The 14,008-nt window shown below is 47.3% G+C and overlaps 1 protein-coding gene across 1 annotated transcript in view; it reads right to left on the bottom strand.

The window, feature by feature from the left end:
- Positions 1–2,879: 2,879 nt before the first annotated feature.
- Positions 2,880–14,008, bottom strand: part of SIK2 (salt inducible kinase 2) — a 113,883-nt gene continuing 102,754 nt past the window's right edge. Inside the window, exons 11-15 of the mRNA XM_060786943.2 lie at positions 13,041–13,337; positions 11,310–11,473; positions 8,693–8,806; positions 8,319–8,410; positions 2,880–6,763 (exon numbers count right to left, since the gene is read on the bottom strand). Of these exons, the coding sequence (XP_060642926.2) occupies positions 6,166–6,763; positions 8,319–8,410; positions 8,693–8,806; positions 11,310–11,473; positions 13,041–13,337 (1,265 nt within the window). The 3' untranslated portion in view covers positions 2,880–6,165. The remainder of the gene's footprint in view (positions 6,764–8,318; positions 8,411–8,692; positions 8,807–11,309; positions 11,474–13,040; positions 13,338–14,008) is intronic.

Raw genomic sequence — 14,008 nt, 5'->3', positions numbered from 1 at the left:
ACCTACAACAACCCACATCTTTTCTGATTTTGCCAGACTTGAGCAGGAAGAAGCATGACAGGGATTCAGAGGTCTCCAATTCACCAGATCATCACGAGTCCAAAAAGTCAGCCTGAATTGCAGGTTGAGGCCATTGAACAGTATAGGATTTTGTTTGGAAACCTTCAGGAGGCGTGCAGCAGAGATGCTTCTGAGCTAAACAAAAGAGAGAAATAGATACCTACATCTGCAATGCCGAAGACATGGAATCTGAGAACAACAGATTCCATGCTTGGGAAACCTCGCCAAACTTTGGCAAGCGTCATTTTTCTAGGCCGCACTGACAAAAGGGAGATGTTTCATGTTTTTATTATTATTCTACTCTCTGCTCTGGATGTCTGCTCTGCTTTTTGCAGAGATGAGAGAACATGAAAAGGCCTTGTACACAAGACCAGAGGGGCCGTGCAGCCTTCTTGGCAGAAGCACCACTGAAAGGGGAATGCACACTCCGGCGGTTTCAAGGTGCACAGTCCTTTTGAATGGCTTGGAAATGCTGGCAAGCATTGCGTTGCTCATCCCTGCTGCAGAACTCCAAGCGGACTCTGTCCAAAAGGAGAAGTCACGGTCATTGCTCTTCCCTATGGACAGAACGAGGAAGGATGCCCAGTGGTCTTGAGCCCCAGATGTTGGCGCTGATCCCATAGAATCATGGCTGGAATGGACCACAAAGGCTCTTGCATCACACCAATGTTTGAGCAAAGGATCGTGGAAATGAATAAACACCTTCCTCCGAGGTCCCTGGAGCCCGTTCCCCCCTTTCCAATACCTGCCTCCTGCCAGGATATGAATTATTCAACCTGCCTGATAAGGGGAGGTTGCAAATTAATTCCACAGGTTCATTAGGGAGAGAGTTAATTTTATTCAGATTTGTTTTCTGTGCCGCAAAGAGCCCGGTTTGATGGAGAAGGCATAAGATAATCAGACATTGCTCGTCAAATCTGAGGTGCCCAATAAGCAAACGCATCCGTGAGCCAATGTCTTCATTCCCAAAAGAAACTCCTTTATGAAACAGATCAAGGTGAGCATGGGAGGAGAGGAAGTCAAAGTCAAAGCCAACTCTGACAAGGGTTTTTCTGGCCATTTGGGGCCACTCTGCTCTTGGCTTTCTCACTTAAGGCTGAAGTTTGCACTAATCTTGCACAGAGCAAGTCATGAATATTTCTCCCGCACCTTAAAGCAAGGAAAGGGGAACACCGCAGAGATCGAAAACAAGGAGAATGAAAGGAGTGATGAAAAAGAGCAAATGAAGGAAGCTTGGAGCAGAACGGCCAAAGCGATAGGAATCTCCCCTTCTGCTGTTGCTCTTGCGTCTTTTGGGAAATACAGCAGAATCTCACATATCTATATAAATAAAAATGTAATGTTCATTTGTGGGATTAACATAACTCAAAAACCACGGGGAGAATTGACACCAAATTTGGACACAAGACATATATCAGGTCAACAAGTGACCATCACTCATAAAAACACTGAAAAACACAGCAGAAGGGAATTAAGAAGCCAAAAAAGCAAAAAGACGCTACAGCGCATGTGCAAAAATGACTCCCCCCTGGCAAACAAAACACACAATAGCATAGCCACACTCTCTTCCGGACTACAGCTCCCAGCATCCCTTAGACCAGGCATTTAGGAGAGGAGGAGGATCCAAATGCACTGCTTCCAAGTTGCAAGCTTTCTTCTCCTTGGATTTCTTTAAGAGGATCCCTGCATATTTTCAATTTCCTATTCCTAGACTGAAACTCCCAGCAATCCTCCAAATAGATAAGATAGATAGATTCGATCTATCTTAGATAAGATAGATAGATTAGGTAGGTAGGTTGAGCAGGCCTGCTGGGAGTTGCAGTCCAAAAATAAGTAGAGAAGGAAGAAAGGGGAGAAAGAGGAAGGGAAAGAAAAGGTGTGGGGGGGAGAAGGGAAGAAGAAGAGAAGGAAGAAAGGAGAGAAAGGAAGGAAGCAGAGAAAGTGAGTGGGAAGAAAGGTTGGCCACAGCTAAATGTGGCGGGTACTGCTAGTCTGACATAAACGGGCCACCACAATATTGGATAAGCAAAAATGTAATACGGAAATGTTGGCTAATACAAGAATGGATACCACGGTCGAGTGCCAGAGAGCGAGGCCAGCAGAGCAGCTAATGCAGCAGGCAGCCTCCCCCTTTATCTGCACAGGGGCCACTTCCATGAAGCCTTGCCTGGGCTGAATGTGAGGACCCAGGGAGGAGAGAGACAGGAAGGAGGGAAGCGGAAGAAGCAAGGAAGGAAGGAAGGAAGGAAGGAAGGAAGGAAGGAAGGAAGGAAGGAAGGAAGGAAGGAAGGGCCTCCTTGCAATTCTCCAAGGAATTGGAAGAGCCTTGTTTTGATTCTTCCAAGCCAGAAGCAGCCAAGGTGTGTTAGATAATACGGAATGTCGGATAAGCGAAGGTTGGATAAGCGAGACTCTACTGTACGAGTGAACCAGAGCAGAAACCCTTCCCAAACACCCAGGAGGCTTTCAAAAACATTTCTGAGACTCACCTGAGCAAACGAGGTTCTGAAATACTGTGCATGCGCAGGAAAATCCCATATGTGCGAATTCAGACACCACAAAGAAGAAGCGTGTTTTGTTCTTGATCCATAACGCAATCTTCTGTATTCAGCAACGGTAGAGGATGCCATTCCAAGCTCACCAAACATTTTTTTAAAAACCAGAAAATCCACGTTATTGTGGATTTTATTGTGCATCAATACACTGTCAATGCTTTTACAGAGTCCAGCATCCTGACTGTGCCGTCAACCTGACATACGGATGCCTCCGAACGGATGCTCACACCACTAGCGCATTTCTCCCAAAAGCTGAGACCAAAACCCTTTCAACTCTTTTTATTTTAAAAAAATACATTAAAGAACGTACCACACACACATATTGCACTTGTCTCCAGATTTGGGGGGAGGAAAGAAGAAGAAAATGGTTGTTTCATCGCCCCTCCCGCACGCTCACCTCTCACCAAAGTCTCTCCAAAGGAACCTGTATTCAGAAATCATAAAGCTAGTAGTTGTTATACAGTAGTAGACACAGATCCTATCACAACGGACGCGGCAGACGCAACAGAAGCAGCTACTGCGGAGCAGCGAAAAGGCGGAAGAGGGGAAGGCAGTCCTTCAAGGGGGACCAAGGCGAGCCTGGCTTTGAGGGAGAAACCCGGGTTTTGCTCTCTATTCCTGTAATAGAAGGAACACCAAATGGGCACGGCATTGGAAGGGTGGTGGAAGGGGGTTCTCGTCTAGTTTTTACATTCAGAAACAAATGAGATCCCCTCTCTGACCTTGAATGTTGCTCTGCTGCCATTTGGGCCCTTCTTCCCTGGACAAGAGCTGGGATGTTCATACGAACCTTCTCTTCTCCCAAGATGTCTGCCATGGAAGAGCATTGTCGTTGGAGATGGACGTCCTTCCATCTTCGAGTATTTGCTCTCCGCAGCCAAGTTAATACTATGGGACATAGCCTGGGTAGGTGTTGCAAGACCAACCAGATGCATCCCATCATCTAGGATCTATGGCTGGGAGTTGCATCAGCCCCCTAAGAAACCCTAAAAGGCTACACTCCTTCCAGATCTCTTCAAAACCTATTTCTTTTTTGCCCTATAGAGATGCATGGGGCTTTTTTTTTTGCTATGTTTCAGAGACATCCCTTGATTATTTTAGGCCCAAGAGAGACTTTTTTTGAGGGGGAGCAATGTTTAGTCATTTCCTATTTTAGAAGAAGGCCTCTCATGAACCCAGGATGATGCCCAAAACATAGCAACAATATCCTCTATGCCCCTTGACTCTCACAGCCCATGAGCCATTCTTTGCCTGCTGCTGGCCTGGCAAGTATAAGCTGCGGAGCTCTGATGATCTGGGTGCAAATGATACCCCGCTGAGGACCAAAAAGGACCCATGGGTTTTGGATTTGCAGAGCGGAACGCATCTGTAGGGCCAGCTGAACTTCCTCCCCGAGTCTGACGAATAAACAAGGTCAGCCTTTCTACTCCGCTTTCACCACGGTGACTCTGTTCTATGGAATCTCCCATCATTTCATGAGGTATGGAGAAATCTCTGCCAGGAAGCCCTGCAAGCTCCCTGCAACACAAACCCACAGTCAAACTGGAATCGAAGTGCTAGAACCATGGGGTGCGGAAGGGTCTTGGGTGGAAGTAGTGGAGGAGGAGGACTCTCAGTGGAGGGCTCAATAAGACATTCTCCAAAGAGAAAAAGGTTTGGTGCCGACCCTGCTATGGTCTAGATCAGAGCTTCTTAAGCTGCAAGTGTAAGGGAGACACGAGTGTGAGGGAGAGAAAGAAAGGACAAGTTGAGAGAGAGGGAGAAAGCAGAAAGGGAGACACTCACAAGAGAGAGAAGGGAAAGCAGAGAGAGGAGCCAGCAAGGGAGAGAGACAGGGGACTCAAGGGCAACCCCAGCATACCATTATGGCAACCCTATTTGGGGTCCCAACCTATAGTTTAAGAAGCTCTGGTCTAGATCTGTGACTTCCAAACTTACATCCTCCATAGGTTTTGGACTTCATGGCCAACTATCAGGAACTCTGGGAGACGAAGTCCAAAACATCTCATATGGGAGTTTGGGCATCACCGGTCTGAATAGTCCTTGTCTTGGGACATGGTGTGTTTCCCTTCATCTCCAGAACAGACAGTGGCCGCATTGAGGCTCCTCTCCAATTTCTCTCCTGACACATCTACACCCTGGAGTGGCCCAGCCCAGCCCAGCAACAGACTGAATCCCTCCCTGCTCCGAACCAACCCTGCAAGTCCATGGTTCTTTGTGCTTAAACCAATCTGTGTTGTGCTTGATTCTTGATCTGCTCCAGAGCACCAGTGCCTTCCCTTAACACTGTCGACAGCATTTGGCAAGAGAGAGAGAGAGAGAGAGTAACAGAGACCGACAGAGACTTCCTTCTGTGCAACACGGTCAAGGGACTGTCTTCTTCCTATGGATCTGTGGTCAAGAAAGGGCTTGGCAGAGCAGATTGGCTGTTGGGAGAGCGTAGCAAACCCAACAGTTATTGATATTCCTAGATATTGCTGTAATACTTCTTAACGTTTTGGATATATATATAGAGAGAGGAATGGCTCAGAACCACTCCAGGAAAAGGTGGAAGGTGGGCTCTGAAGGGACTTTGGCCTCAGCGCGGACACAAAACGGGGGCGTTTTTCTACTCGAGAGGAAAGAAGTTGGGCCGGGGAAAGGGTTAGTAAGAGTCTTGAAAAGAACCCAAAAGAAAAAGGCACGGCACTATCACTTCACATGGGTTTTCTGATAAGCTCGTTTTGTGTTGTCCTTAAATTGCTACATCCCTAAAGAATTGTCCAAATATACAAAGCCGAAGTAGCCACCAGCGATGCGCCTCATTCAGTCCTAGGAGAGTGGCTTCATTTGAAACAGGAGGGAAAAGCAAGAGAGGGCAGCTTATGACAACATCTCCAGAGATCCGCTTTCCTCTCCCTCCCTCCCTCCGGCCCCTTCCCCTTGTTTCTCTCTTCTCGCTGGTTTTTGGGCCGTCTCCCAAATACATTTCAGTGCCCTGGAAGGCCTGGAATGATGGACGGACCCTGGGTGTCAACGAGGGCATGAAGATAGGCCATTTCTTGGAAAGAGTCACCAGCCAAAAGAAGAAAGCAACTATTACTCCGAGCCCGACTCAAGCAGCTCAGAGACAAGTCAGTCCACATCTCCATTCCTGATTTGCTTTAGTGTCAATCCCACACCTCTGTCCAGGTCCAAGTGGGGGAAATGTATTGCTTTTATTGCCAAGACATACGGTATGTCCCATATCTATGCTTCCACAGCAAAGAGAACACCAAAGAGGCCGGATATAGTCAACATCTTCCTTCCTTTTTTCCTTCCTTGAAGTGTGTCACCTCTTTCCCTGCAAAGGCCTTCCTCTTCCTTCCCTTGAAAGTGCAGAACTGCTCTCCTCAGCCACCCGCTGCTAGTACCAATAGAGAGAAGGGTCTGTGTGTTTGTCCATTCAGGGCAAGGCCTGGGGATGAAGCCGGTACGTGTTTAAGGGAAAGGGCGCACATGGAAAACCCACCCACGTCTCTCGTCTTTTGCTTCCACCTTCTTCCGAGAACAGGCCAGCGTGGCCGCCTTTCTAGTTCACCAAAACGTAGCCGCTGTGCTGAGGGTCGACCGTCTCCATCATTTCGCAATCGAAGAGAGCAGGCAGCTCCGCCAGACCCAAGGCCTCATAGCCAGGCTGGGACCCGGGCGTTTCGGGGTTCCTCTGGGCACCGTCGCCCATTGCTACAGTGGCGCTCTGCTGGGGATACTGGTGCTGGCTGGGGTAGTCTGGCTCCGGCGCGGGGCCCACTTGTGACAAGTCGCACGGCTGGTAAGGAGGAGGAGGATAGTGCTGCTGTTGCTGCTGCTGCTGGGGTGGGGGCTGCTGCATGGGCAGCCGGGGCGCGCCGTGGATGGGGGGCGAGGGAGGCTGGTGGTCCAGCGGCTGCAGCTTGGCATACTGGCCGAGGAAAGGGCCGTATTGCATTTGTTCCATGGAGGGCTCCAGGAGGGGACCCAGGGGCTGTGGCGCCAGGCTGAAAGGAGCTGGAGCCGGGGCTGGCGGGTCCTCGGGGCAAGGCAGCGGCATCTGGCTGGGCCCCGGGTAGGAACTCTCCGCTATCTGCATCTGGTTGAAGTAGGCTTGCAGCTGGGACTGCTTCTGCAGGAACAGGCGCTTCTGGTGGAGCCTGAGCAGGGAGAGAGACCCAGAAATCTACAAGCCACAACTCCACCTCCCCCATAACAACTCTGCCCCCCTCTGCATGCAAGTGGGGTGCAAAGGGATTTTCTGTCTGATTTGATGCTGTCAGCTAAGCCTGAGCTGAACCCTGTGCCAGCCCTTTTGGAAAAGGTCTTCTATTCTCCTTCCTTCCTTCCTTCCTTCCTTCCTTCCTTCCTTCCTTCCTTCCTTCCTTCCTTCCTTCCTTCCTTCCTTCCTTCCTTCCTCCCTCCCTCCCTCCCTCCCTCCCTCCCTTCCTTCCTTCCTTCCAAGTGCCCTGGAAGTGTCTCAGGGCAGACTAAACATTCCTTCATCTGCACATCTGGATCGTGTCAGCCTGTCCTGACCCCGCTTCCCTGCTTTGGAGCTGCCCCCATTCCCCACAAGGGATGTTCCTCCCACCGGCCCAAGGGATGGCCGTCCTAATCCAAGGGATTAAAGTAAAAGAGTTGTATCTGGAGCAGAGGAGGTGGGCAGGCCTGGTCTATGAATACCAGTGGCATGTACTTATCGATGAAAGACAGCCTTGGCCCATGAGTCTGCCTGCCTACCACCTACCTGGGCTACCTGGCGTGCCGCTTACTGCCACTGGTGTTTTGTTGTTCTTGGGTGCTCTTGGGTGGAACTCAACCCCATCCTGCACAAGGCTGTAGTCCTCATCTCAAAGACTTAGAGAGCCAGATGAGTCAGGTCCCTTCCACACAGCTGAATAATATCCCACGTTATCTGCTTTGAACTGGGTTATATGGCAGTGTGGACCCACATATTCCAGTTCACAGAATATGAAGAAAAGAGGAATAAAATGGAGGACTCAGGGGCTTGCCATGTGCTCAGAAAAGGTAATAAAAAAAGAGAATAGAGTGACAGGCAGGCAAACAAGCCCATGAGAGAAGAAGGGCTTTCCTCTTCCAGCTGAAGGCCCTTCCACACAGCCATATAACTCAGGATATCAAGGCAGGGAATCCCACAATATCTGCTTTGAACTGGCAGTGTGGACTCAGATATTCCAGTTCAAAGCAGATATTGTGGGATTCCCTGCCTTGATATCCTGAGTTATATGGCTGTGTGGAAGGGCCTTAGTTGGAAGAGGAAAGCCCTTCTTCTCTCATGGGCTTGTTTGCCTGTCTGTCACTCTGTTCTCTCTTTTTACCATCTTTTCTGAGCACATGGCAAGCCCCTGAGACCTCCACTTTATTCCTCTTGTGTTCATCTCCTGTGAGCATGGAGAGAGACAAGATGTCTGCTGTGAGTTTGAATAAAGTGTTTTATAACTTTTTAAGCTCGACTGTCACTATATTGCTTAAAGCTCAAGCTGCTCTATTGCTGGCACTAGATGCTTCTGACCTGCTGAACTGCTGCTGCTGCTACTACTGTTGTTGCTGCTTTACTATGTTTTGAATGCCTTTTCCTTTTTGGAAATTGCCCTAAGATGGCTCTGTTCTCTTGGCCTGACCCAAGGCTCCCTCCCGTGGCTGTGTTTCCAAGGGACCCCTTTCCCGAGACCCCCGCACCCTCTCGCTCACCTGTGCTCCTGTAACTGCTGCTCCAGGCTCCGGGGCAACTCCTTGCAAAACACCTGGCAGGCATTTTGGGCTTTGGAAAGCAGGTTGGGCTTCTGAAGCAAAGAGAGAAAGAACCGTTGCACGATGGCTACATACAAAGAGCGTGACGCCTTCCAAAAGGAGGAATAAACAGCCTTGTGGTATTTTTACGAAGCATGGACTACGGCCCATTGTATAAACCGCACAGCCTGAAAGGCACCACAATACTACATTTTCTTCTTTGTTTACACTCAAACTGCCAAACATGGCCATCACTACAACAACGGCACATACTGATGCAGAATGGAAAGGGAGAGAAAGAGAGTGGATAGCTGCTTCGTGAGGAGCCGGCGTACCTGGAGCCTGTGCTGCAAATACTGTGTTTCTAAGCTCTGCCGCCGCGAGAGCAGCTGTGGGTGCAAGCCGTTCGGGAAGGCCGAGGCAGCATCCGGTGGCTGGGAGGCCTCCTCCTTGGAAACACAGAGAAGAGAGAGAGAAGGAGAGAGAAATGGAGGAAAATAGTGAACTCACAGCCCAGTTCCACCATCCCCAAGTCAATGTATTATCGAAGGCTTTCATGGCTCGAATCATTGGGTTGTTGTAGGTTTTTCGGGCTGTCTGGCCATGTTCTAGCAGCATTCTCTCCTGACATTTCACCTGCATCTATGGCAGGCACCCTCAGAGGTTGTGAGGTCTGTTGGAAACTAGGAAAATTGGGTTTATATATCTGTGGAAAGTCCAGAAATAGGAGAAAGAACCCTTGTCTGTTGGAGGTAGGTGTGAAGAAACAATGAAAATGAACAAAATCTGGCTACCAGTATTAAAAAAACTCTAAAGTTATAACAGTAAATAAAGTTATAATGGAAAAAAATCCATTTTTTTTCCAAAAAAAAGTAATGGATAAAAGGTTAAGGGAAAAATATAGTCAAAATAGAGGATTGGATAAAGGTTGGAATGAAGAAGGAAATGATTATGGAAGAATATAGAGAAATAAAAATTCCATTGTATACAATTAGAACAATGGTTTAAAATCTGGGTAAAAAATTAATAAAAACGGAAGTAAGCTTAACCAATTTGAACAAATAATACAAAATGGAAGGGTTGTAGAGGAGCATGAAAATCTGAAAGGAGTAACTAGTAAAGTATACAAGATAATAATTGAAATAAAGGAAGGAAGAACAAAAAACAACATCCTTGAGGAGGTCTGGGAAGAAGACTTAGGGATAAAAATAAATGAAACAGAGTGGCAACAATTATGGAGACAAAGACGTGGAAAAATTTATCAGTATAGGTTAAAAAAATACTATAAGTTAACATGGAAATGGTACATAACATCAGTAAGAATAGCAAATATAAATAAAAACTATTCAAAAATTGCTGGAGAGGATGCCAAGAATCAGGAACATATACACATATGTGGTAGCAATGTAAATATGTAAATTATTTGCGGGGGGGGGGGGGAGTATTTAGAGAAATAGAAGATATAATGAACACTAAAATAGAAAGAAGTCCCAGTATAGCTTTATTATAATTATATAATAATAACTGAAAAAAGAGGATAAAGATGCAATAACAAACTTATTAACAATAGCAAGACTGCTTATAGCAAGGAATTGGAAAAGAGAAATAAATATAAAAAATAGAGGAGTGGTACGAGGATGTATGGACATTGGCAATAGATGATAAGCTGATGTGTATATTAAAAGTTAAAAGAGGTATATGGAAACCAAGTGATTTTGATGATGTATGGAGAAAATTTATTGAAAAAGGATCAAAAAATATAGAAGGAAAAGTCACCTCCAGCTTATCATACGAAAGCTGACTGGCACAACCTGGGGATCACAACCAGACACAGTGAAGACATCTGCCCTTGCGCTATGCTGCTCTGCTGCTGAATATGCATGCCCAGTGTGGAACACATCTCACCACGCAAAACAGTGAATGTAGATGAGAGACTCCCCGCTGGGCACACAGAAGACTGGGTGACTTGGAAGGCGCTGAGCAGACTGCTCTCTGGCACCACGAGATGCAGAGCCAACCTCAAGAAATGGGGCCACAAAGTGTAATCCACGACATGCGAGTGCGGAGAAGAGCAAACCACTGACCCCCTGCTGCAATGCAACCTGAGCCCTGCCACATGCACAATGGAGAACCTCCTTGCGGCAACACCAGAGGCACTCCAAGTGGCCAGATACTGGTCAAAGGATATTTAATCAGCTACCAAGTTTGCAAAATGTGTGGGGTTTTTTAAAATCTGTTTGTCTGTTTTGTTCTGTTAGAAATGTAATACAATGTTCTGGTTGTGGATGACACGAAAAATAAATAACCTCCACAAGAAGAATTGAAATTTTGGACAGATTATATGTAAAAGATGTGGTTTGGGGCGGGGGGGGGGGGGGGTGCACAGGGGTGAGATAAAATAATTAAATAGTTAAAAAGGTAACAGTAAATAAAGAACAAAACGCAAAGACAGGGGAACCCCAGACAAGAAACAATCAGCTAATCACCTCTTAACAAAGAATTCCCCCAATAATAATAATAATAATAATAATAATAATAATAATAATAATAATAATTCTATAAGCCCCACTTTCCAACAGACCTCACAACCTCTGAGGATGCCGGCCATAGATGCAGGTAAAACGTCAGGAGAGAATGCTTCTTGAGCATGGCCATATAGCCCAAAAAACCTACAACAGCCCATCCCCAAGTCAATCATCTTGTCTTGAGACTGAGATTGGGAGAAACGAATCTTAGCGGCTTGGGGAGGATGGTATGCTTGACCTTCTCCTCTTGAGCCAGAATCATGGCCGGAAACTGGTTGGAAAACTCCCCATTGCTGCCATGTTTGCAAAGGAAGCCCATGTTCTAGATAAAAGCTGGAAGCAAGCTTGCTCTCTCAGGCGCAACGGCCAAAGTTGGCTACACAGCAGCTTGTGAGGCTTCACAACGAACAATACACAAGCCCCATACCTGTTGTGGAGCACTCCTGAGGTCCTGAAGCTGAGAGGAAGGGCCCCCCAAGGCCGTTGCGTCTTCAGTCCTCATCTGTTCGTAAAACAGCTGGACTTTATTCAGCTCCAGGATGCCTTTGGTCCGCGCCAGGTTCTGGAGGTGCTGCCGAAAGGCTACGATTCCTGGGTCGGGAACATCCAAAACGACTGTTAGGAAAGAAAGCTATCCTGGTGTCATGAAAGTACAACCACGCTGCCAATTCTTAGGCGATGGTTCTTAAGGTGGTTTCAGCACATGTATATGGGCACCATATTTGTGGGGAAAGTCGCAAATAAACCATATTTTGTATTGTCAAAGGCTTTCATGGCCGGAATCACTGGGTTGTTGTAGGTTTTTTCGGGCTATATGGCCATGTTCTAGAATGCCTCTAGAACATGGCCATATAGCCCAATAAAACCTACAACAACCCAAACCATATTTTCTCCCAATCACACGAAATACGTGGAGGAAAGCAGTACATAGGTGGACAAATCACAGAAAGAGACACCATGGGTCATCTAGTCCAATCCCCTGCCATGCAGGAAAAACACAAAGTATCCCTGACAGATGGCCATCCAGCCTCAAGTTTCCAAGGTTTCACTGTTGGTTAGGAAGTTCTTCCTAACGTTTAAGTGGAATCTCCTATCCTGTCATTTGAACCCATTGCTCCACTGAGGCAGAAAGTTCCACTGTTGAACAACTTCTATGATTAGGGAGTTCTTCCTAACATTTAGATCCATCTCCTTTCCTGTCATTTGAACCCATTGCTCCATTGAGGCAGAGAGTTCCACTACTGAACAACTCGTATGGTTAGGAAGTTCTTCCTAACGTTTAAGTGGAATCTCCTATCCTGTCATTTGAACCCATTGCTCCACTGAGGCAGAAAGTTCCACTGTTTAACAACTTGTATGGTTAGGAAGTTCTTCCTAAAGTTTAGGTGGAATCTCCTTTCCTGTCATTTGAACCCATTGCTCCATTAAGGCAGAGAGTTCCACTACTGAACAACTCGTATGGTTAGGAAGTTCTTCCTAACATTTAGGTGGAATCTCCTTTCCTGTCATTTGAACCCATTGCTCCACTGAGGCAGAGAGTTCCACTACTGAACAACTCATATGGTTAGGAAATTCTGCCTAACGTTTAGGTGGAATCTCCTTTCCTGTCATTTGAACCCATTGCTCCACTGAGGCAGAGAGTTCCACTGCTGAACAACTTGTATGGTTAGGAAGTTCTGCCTAACGTTTAGGTGGAATCTCCTTTCCTGTCATTTGAACCCATTGCTCCACTGAGGCAGAGAGTTCCACTGCTGAACAACTTGTATGGTTAGGAAGTTCTGCCTAACGTTTAGGTGGAATCTCCTTTCCTGTCATTTGAACCCATTGCTCCATTGAGGCAGAGAGTTCCACTACTGAACAACTTGTATGGTTAGGAAGTTCTTCCTAACGTTTAGGTGGAATCTCCTTTCCTGTCATTAGAACCCATTGCTCCACTGAGGCAGAGAGTTCCACTACTGAACAACTTGTATGGTTAGGAAGTTCTTCCTAACGTTTAGGTGGAATCTCCTTTCCTGTCATTAGAACCCATTGCTCCACTGAGGCAGAGAGTTCCACTACTGAACAAATCGTATGATTAGGAAGTCATGAACCATATCCCAAACTCCCTGCAGTGTGCCCTGAAACGGCACGCTCTTCTTTGCTCAATGCCCCTCCGTACCTTGTGTCAGGGACGTGTCGGATGCCCGGCGTCCCTCTCGGAAGCTGACGGGGGAGCGGTTGTGGGCCTCTCGCTTGTGGGAGGCCAGGGCCTGCATGGCAGGGTTGGCAGGCCTCAGGCCGATGAAGGGCAGCGGCGTCGGCGGTGTCATCCGAGGTGCTGGCGGATTGGTCAGGACCACTTCCTTCAAGGAGGGGCCGTCTTCCAGGAAGCTGAGGTCTCTCTGGATGGAGCCCATGTCGTACTCGGAGTCCACGCTGCTCAAGGATGGGTTCTCCTCCACAGAGAAGACCTTTCCTGTAGAAACCCAGAAAAGGGCACATGTTAAGTCAACTTGGGACAGAAGCCCTTTCTACTGATGGACAAGAGATAAGCTTAACATGGGACTCTAGACCCAGATAAGGGTGCTCCCATGGTGCAGTGGGTTAAACTGCTGAGATGCTGAACTTGCTGACCAAAAGGTTGGAGGAGAAGTGTCTCTGGGCCATAGGAGAGCTTCCTTCAGTCCCAAATTTGAAGGGGTCCCACCACAGTCACTTCAATCTCCTCATTTTAAGACGTTGGTGTACCTAAACTCATACAGGATGCATGGAAACATAAGGAAAGACCTACACTACATTTGGAGCCCCTGGTGGCATAGTAGGTTAAAACACTGAGCTGCTGAACTTGCTGACCAAAAGGTCAGCGGTTCAAATCCGGGGAGTGGGGTGAGCTCCCGCCATTAGTCCCAGCTTCTGCCAACCCAGCAGTTCAAAAACATGCAAATGTGAGTAGATCAATAGGTACTGCTTCTGCTGGAAGGTAACCACTCCATGCAGTCATGCTGGTCCCATGATCTTGGAGGCGTCTATGGACAACGCCAGCTCTTTGGCTTAGAAATGGAGATAAACACCAACCCCCAGAGTTGGACATGACTAAACTTAATGTCAAGTGGAAACTTTTACTTTTTTTAAGGCCCAGCTAAGAGA

The sequence above is a fragment of the Anolis sagrei genome, chromosome 7 (assembly GCF_037176765.1).
Source record: "Anolis sagrei isolate rAnoSag1 chromosome 7, rAnoSag1.mat, whole genome shotgun sequence".
Lineage (NCBI taxonomy): Eukaryota > Metazoa > Chordata > Lepidosauria > Squamata > Dactyloidae > Anolis > Anolis sagrei.
This window is presented reverse-complemented; position numbering and strand designations above follow the sequence as displayed.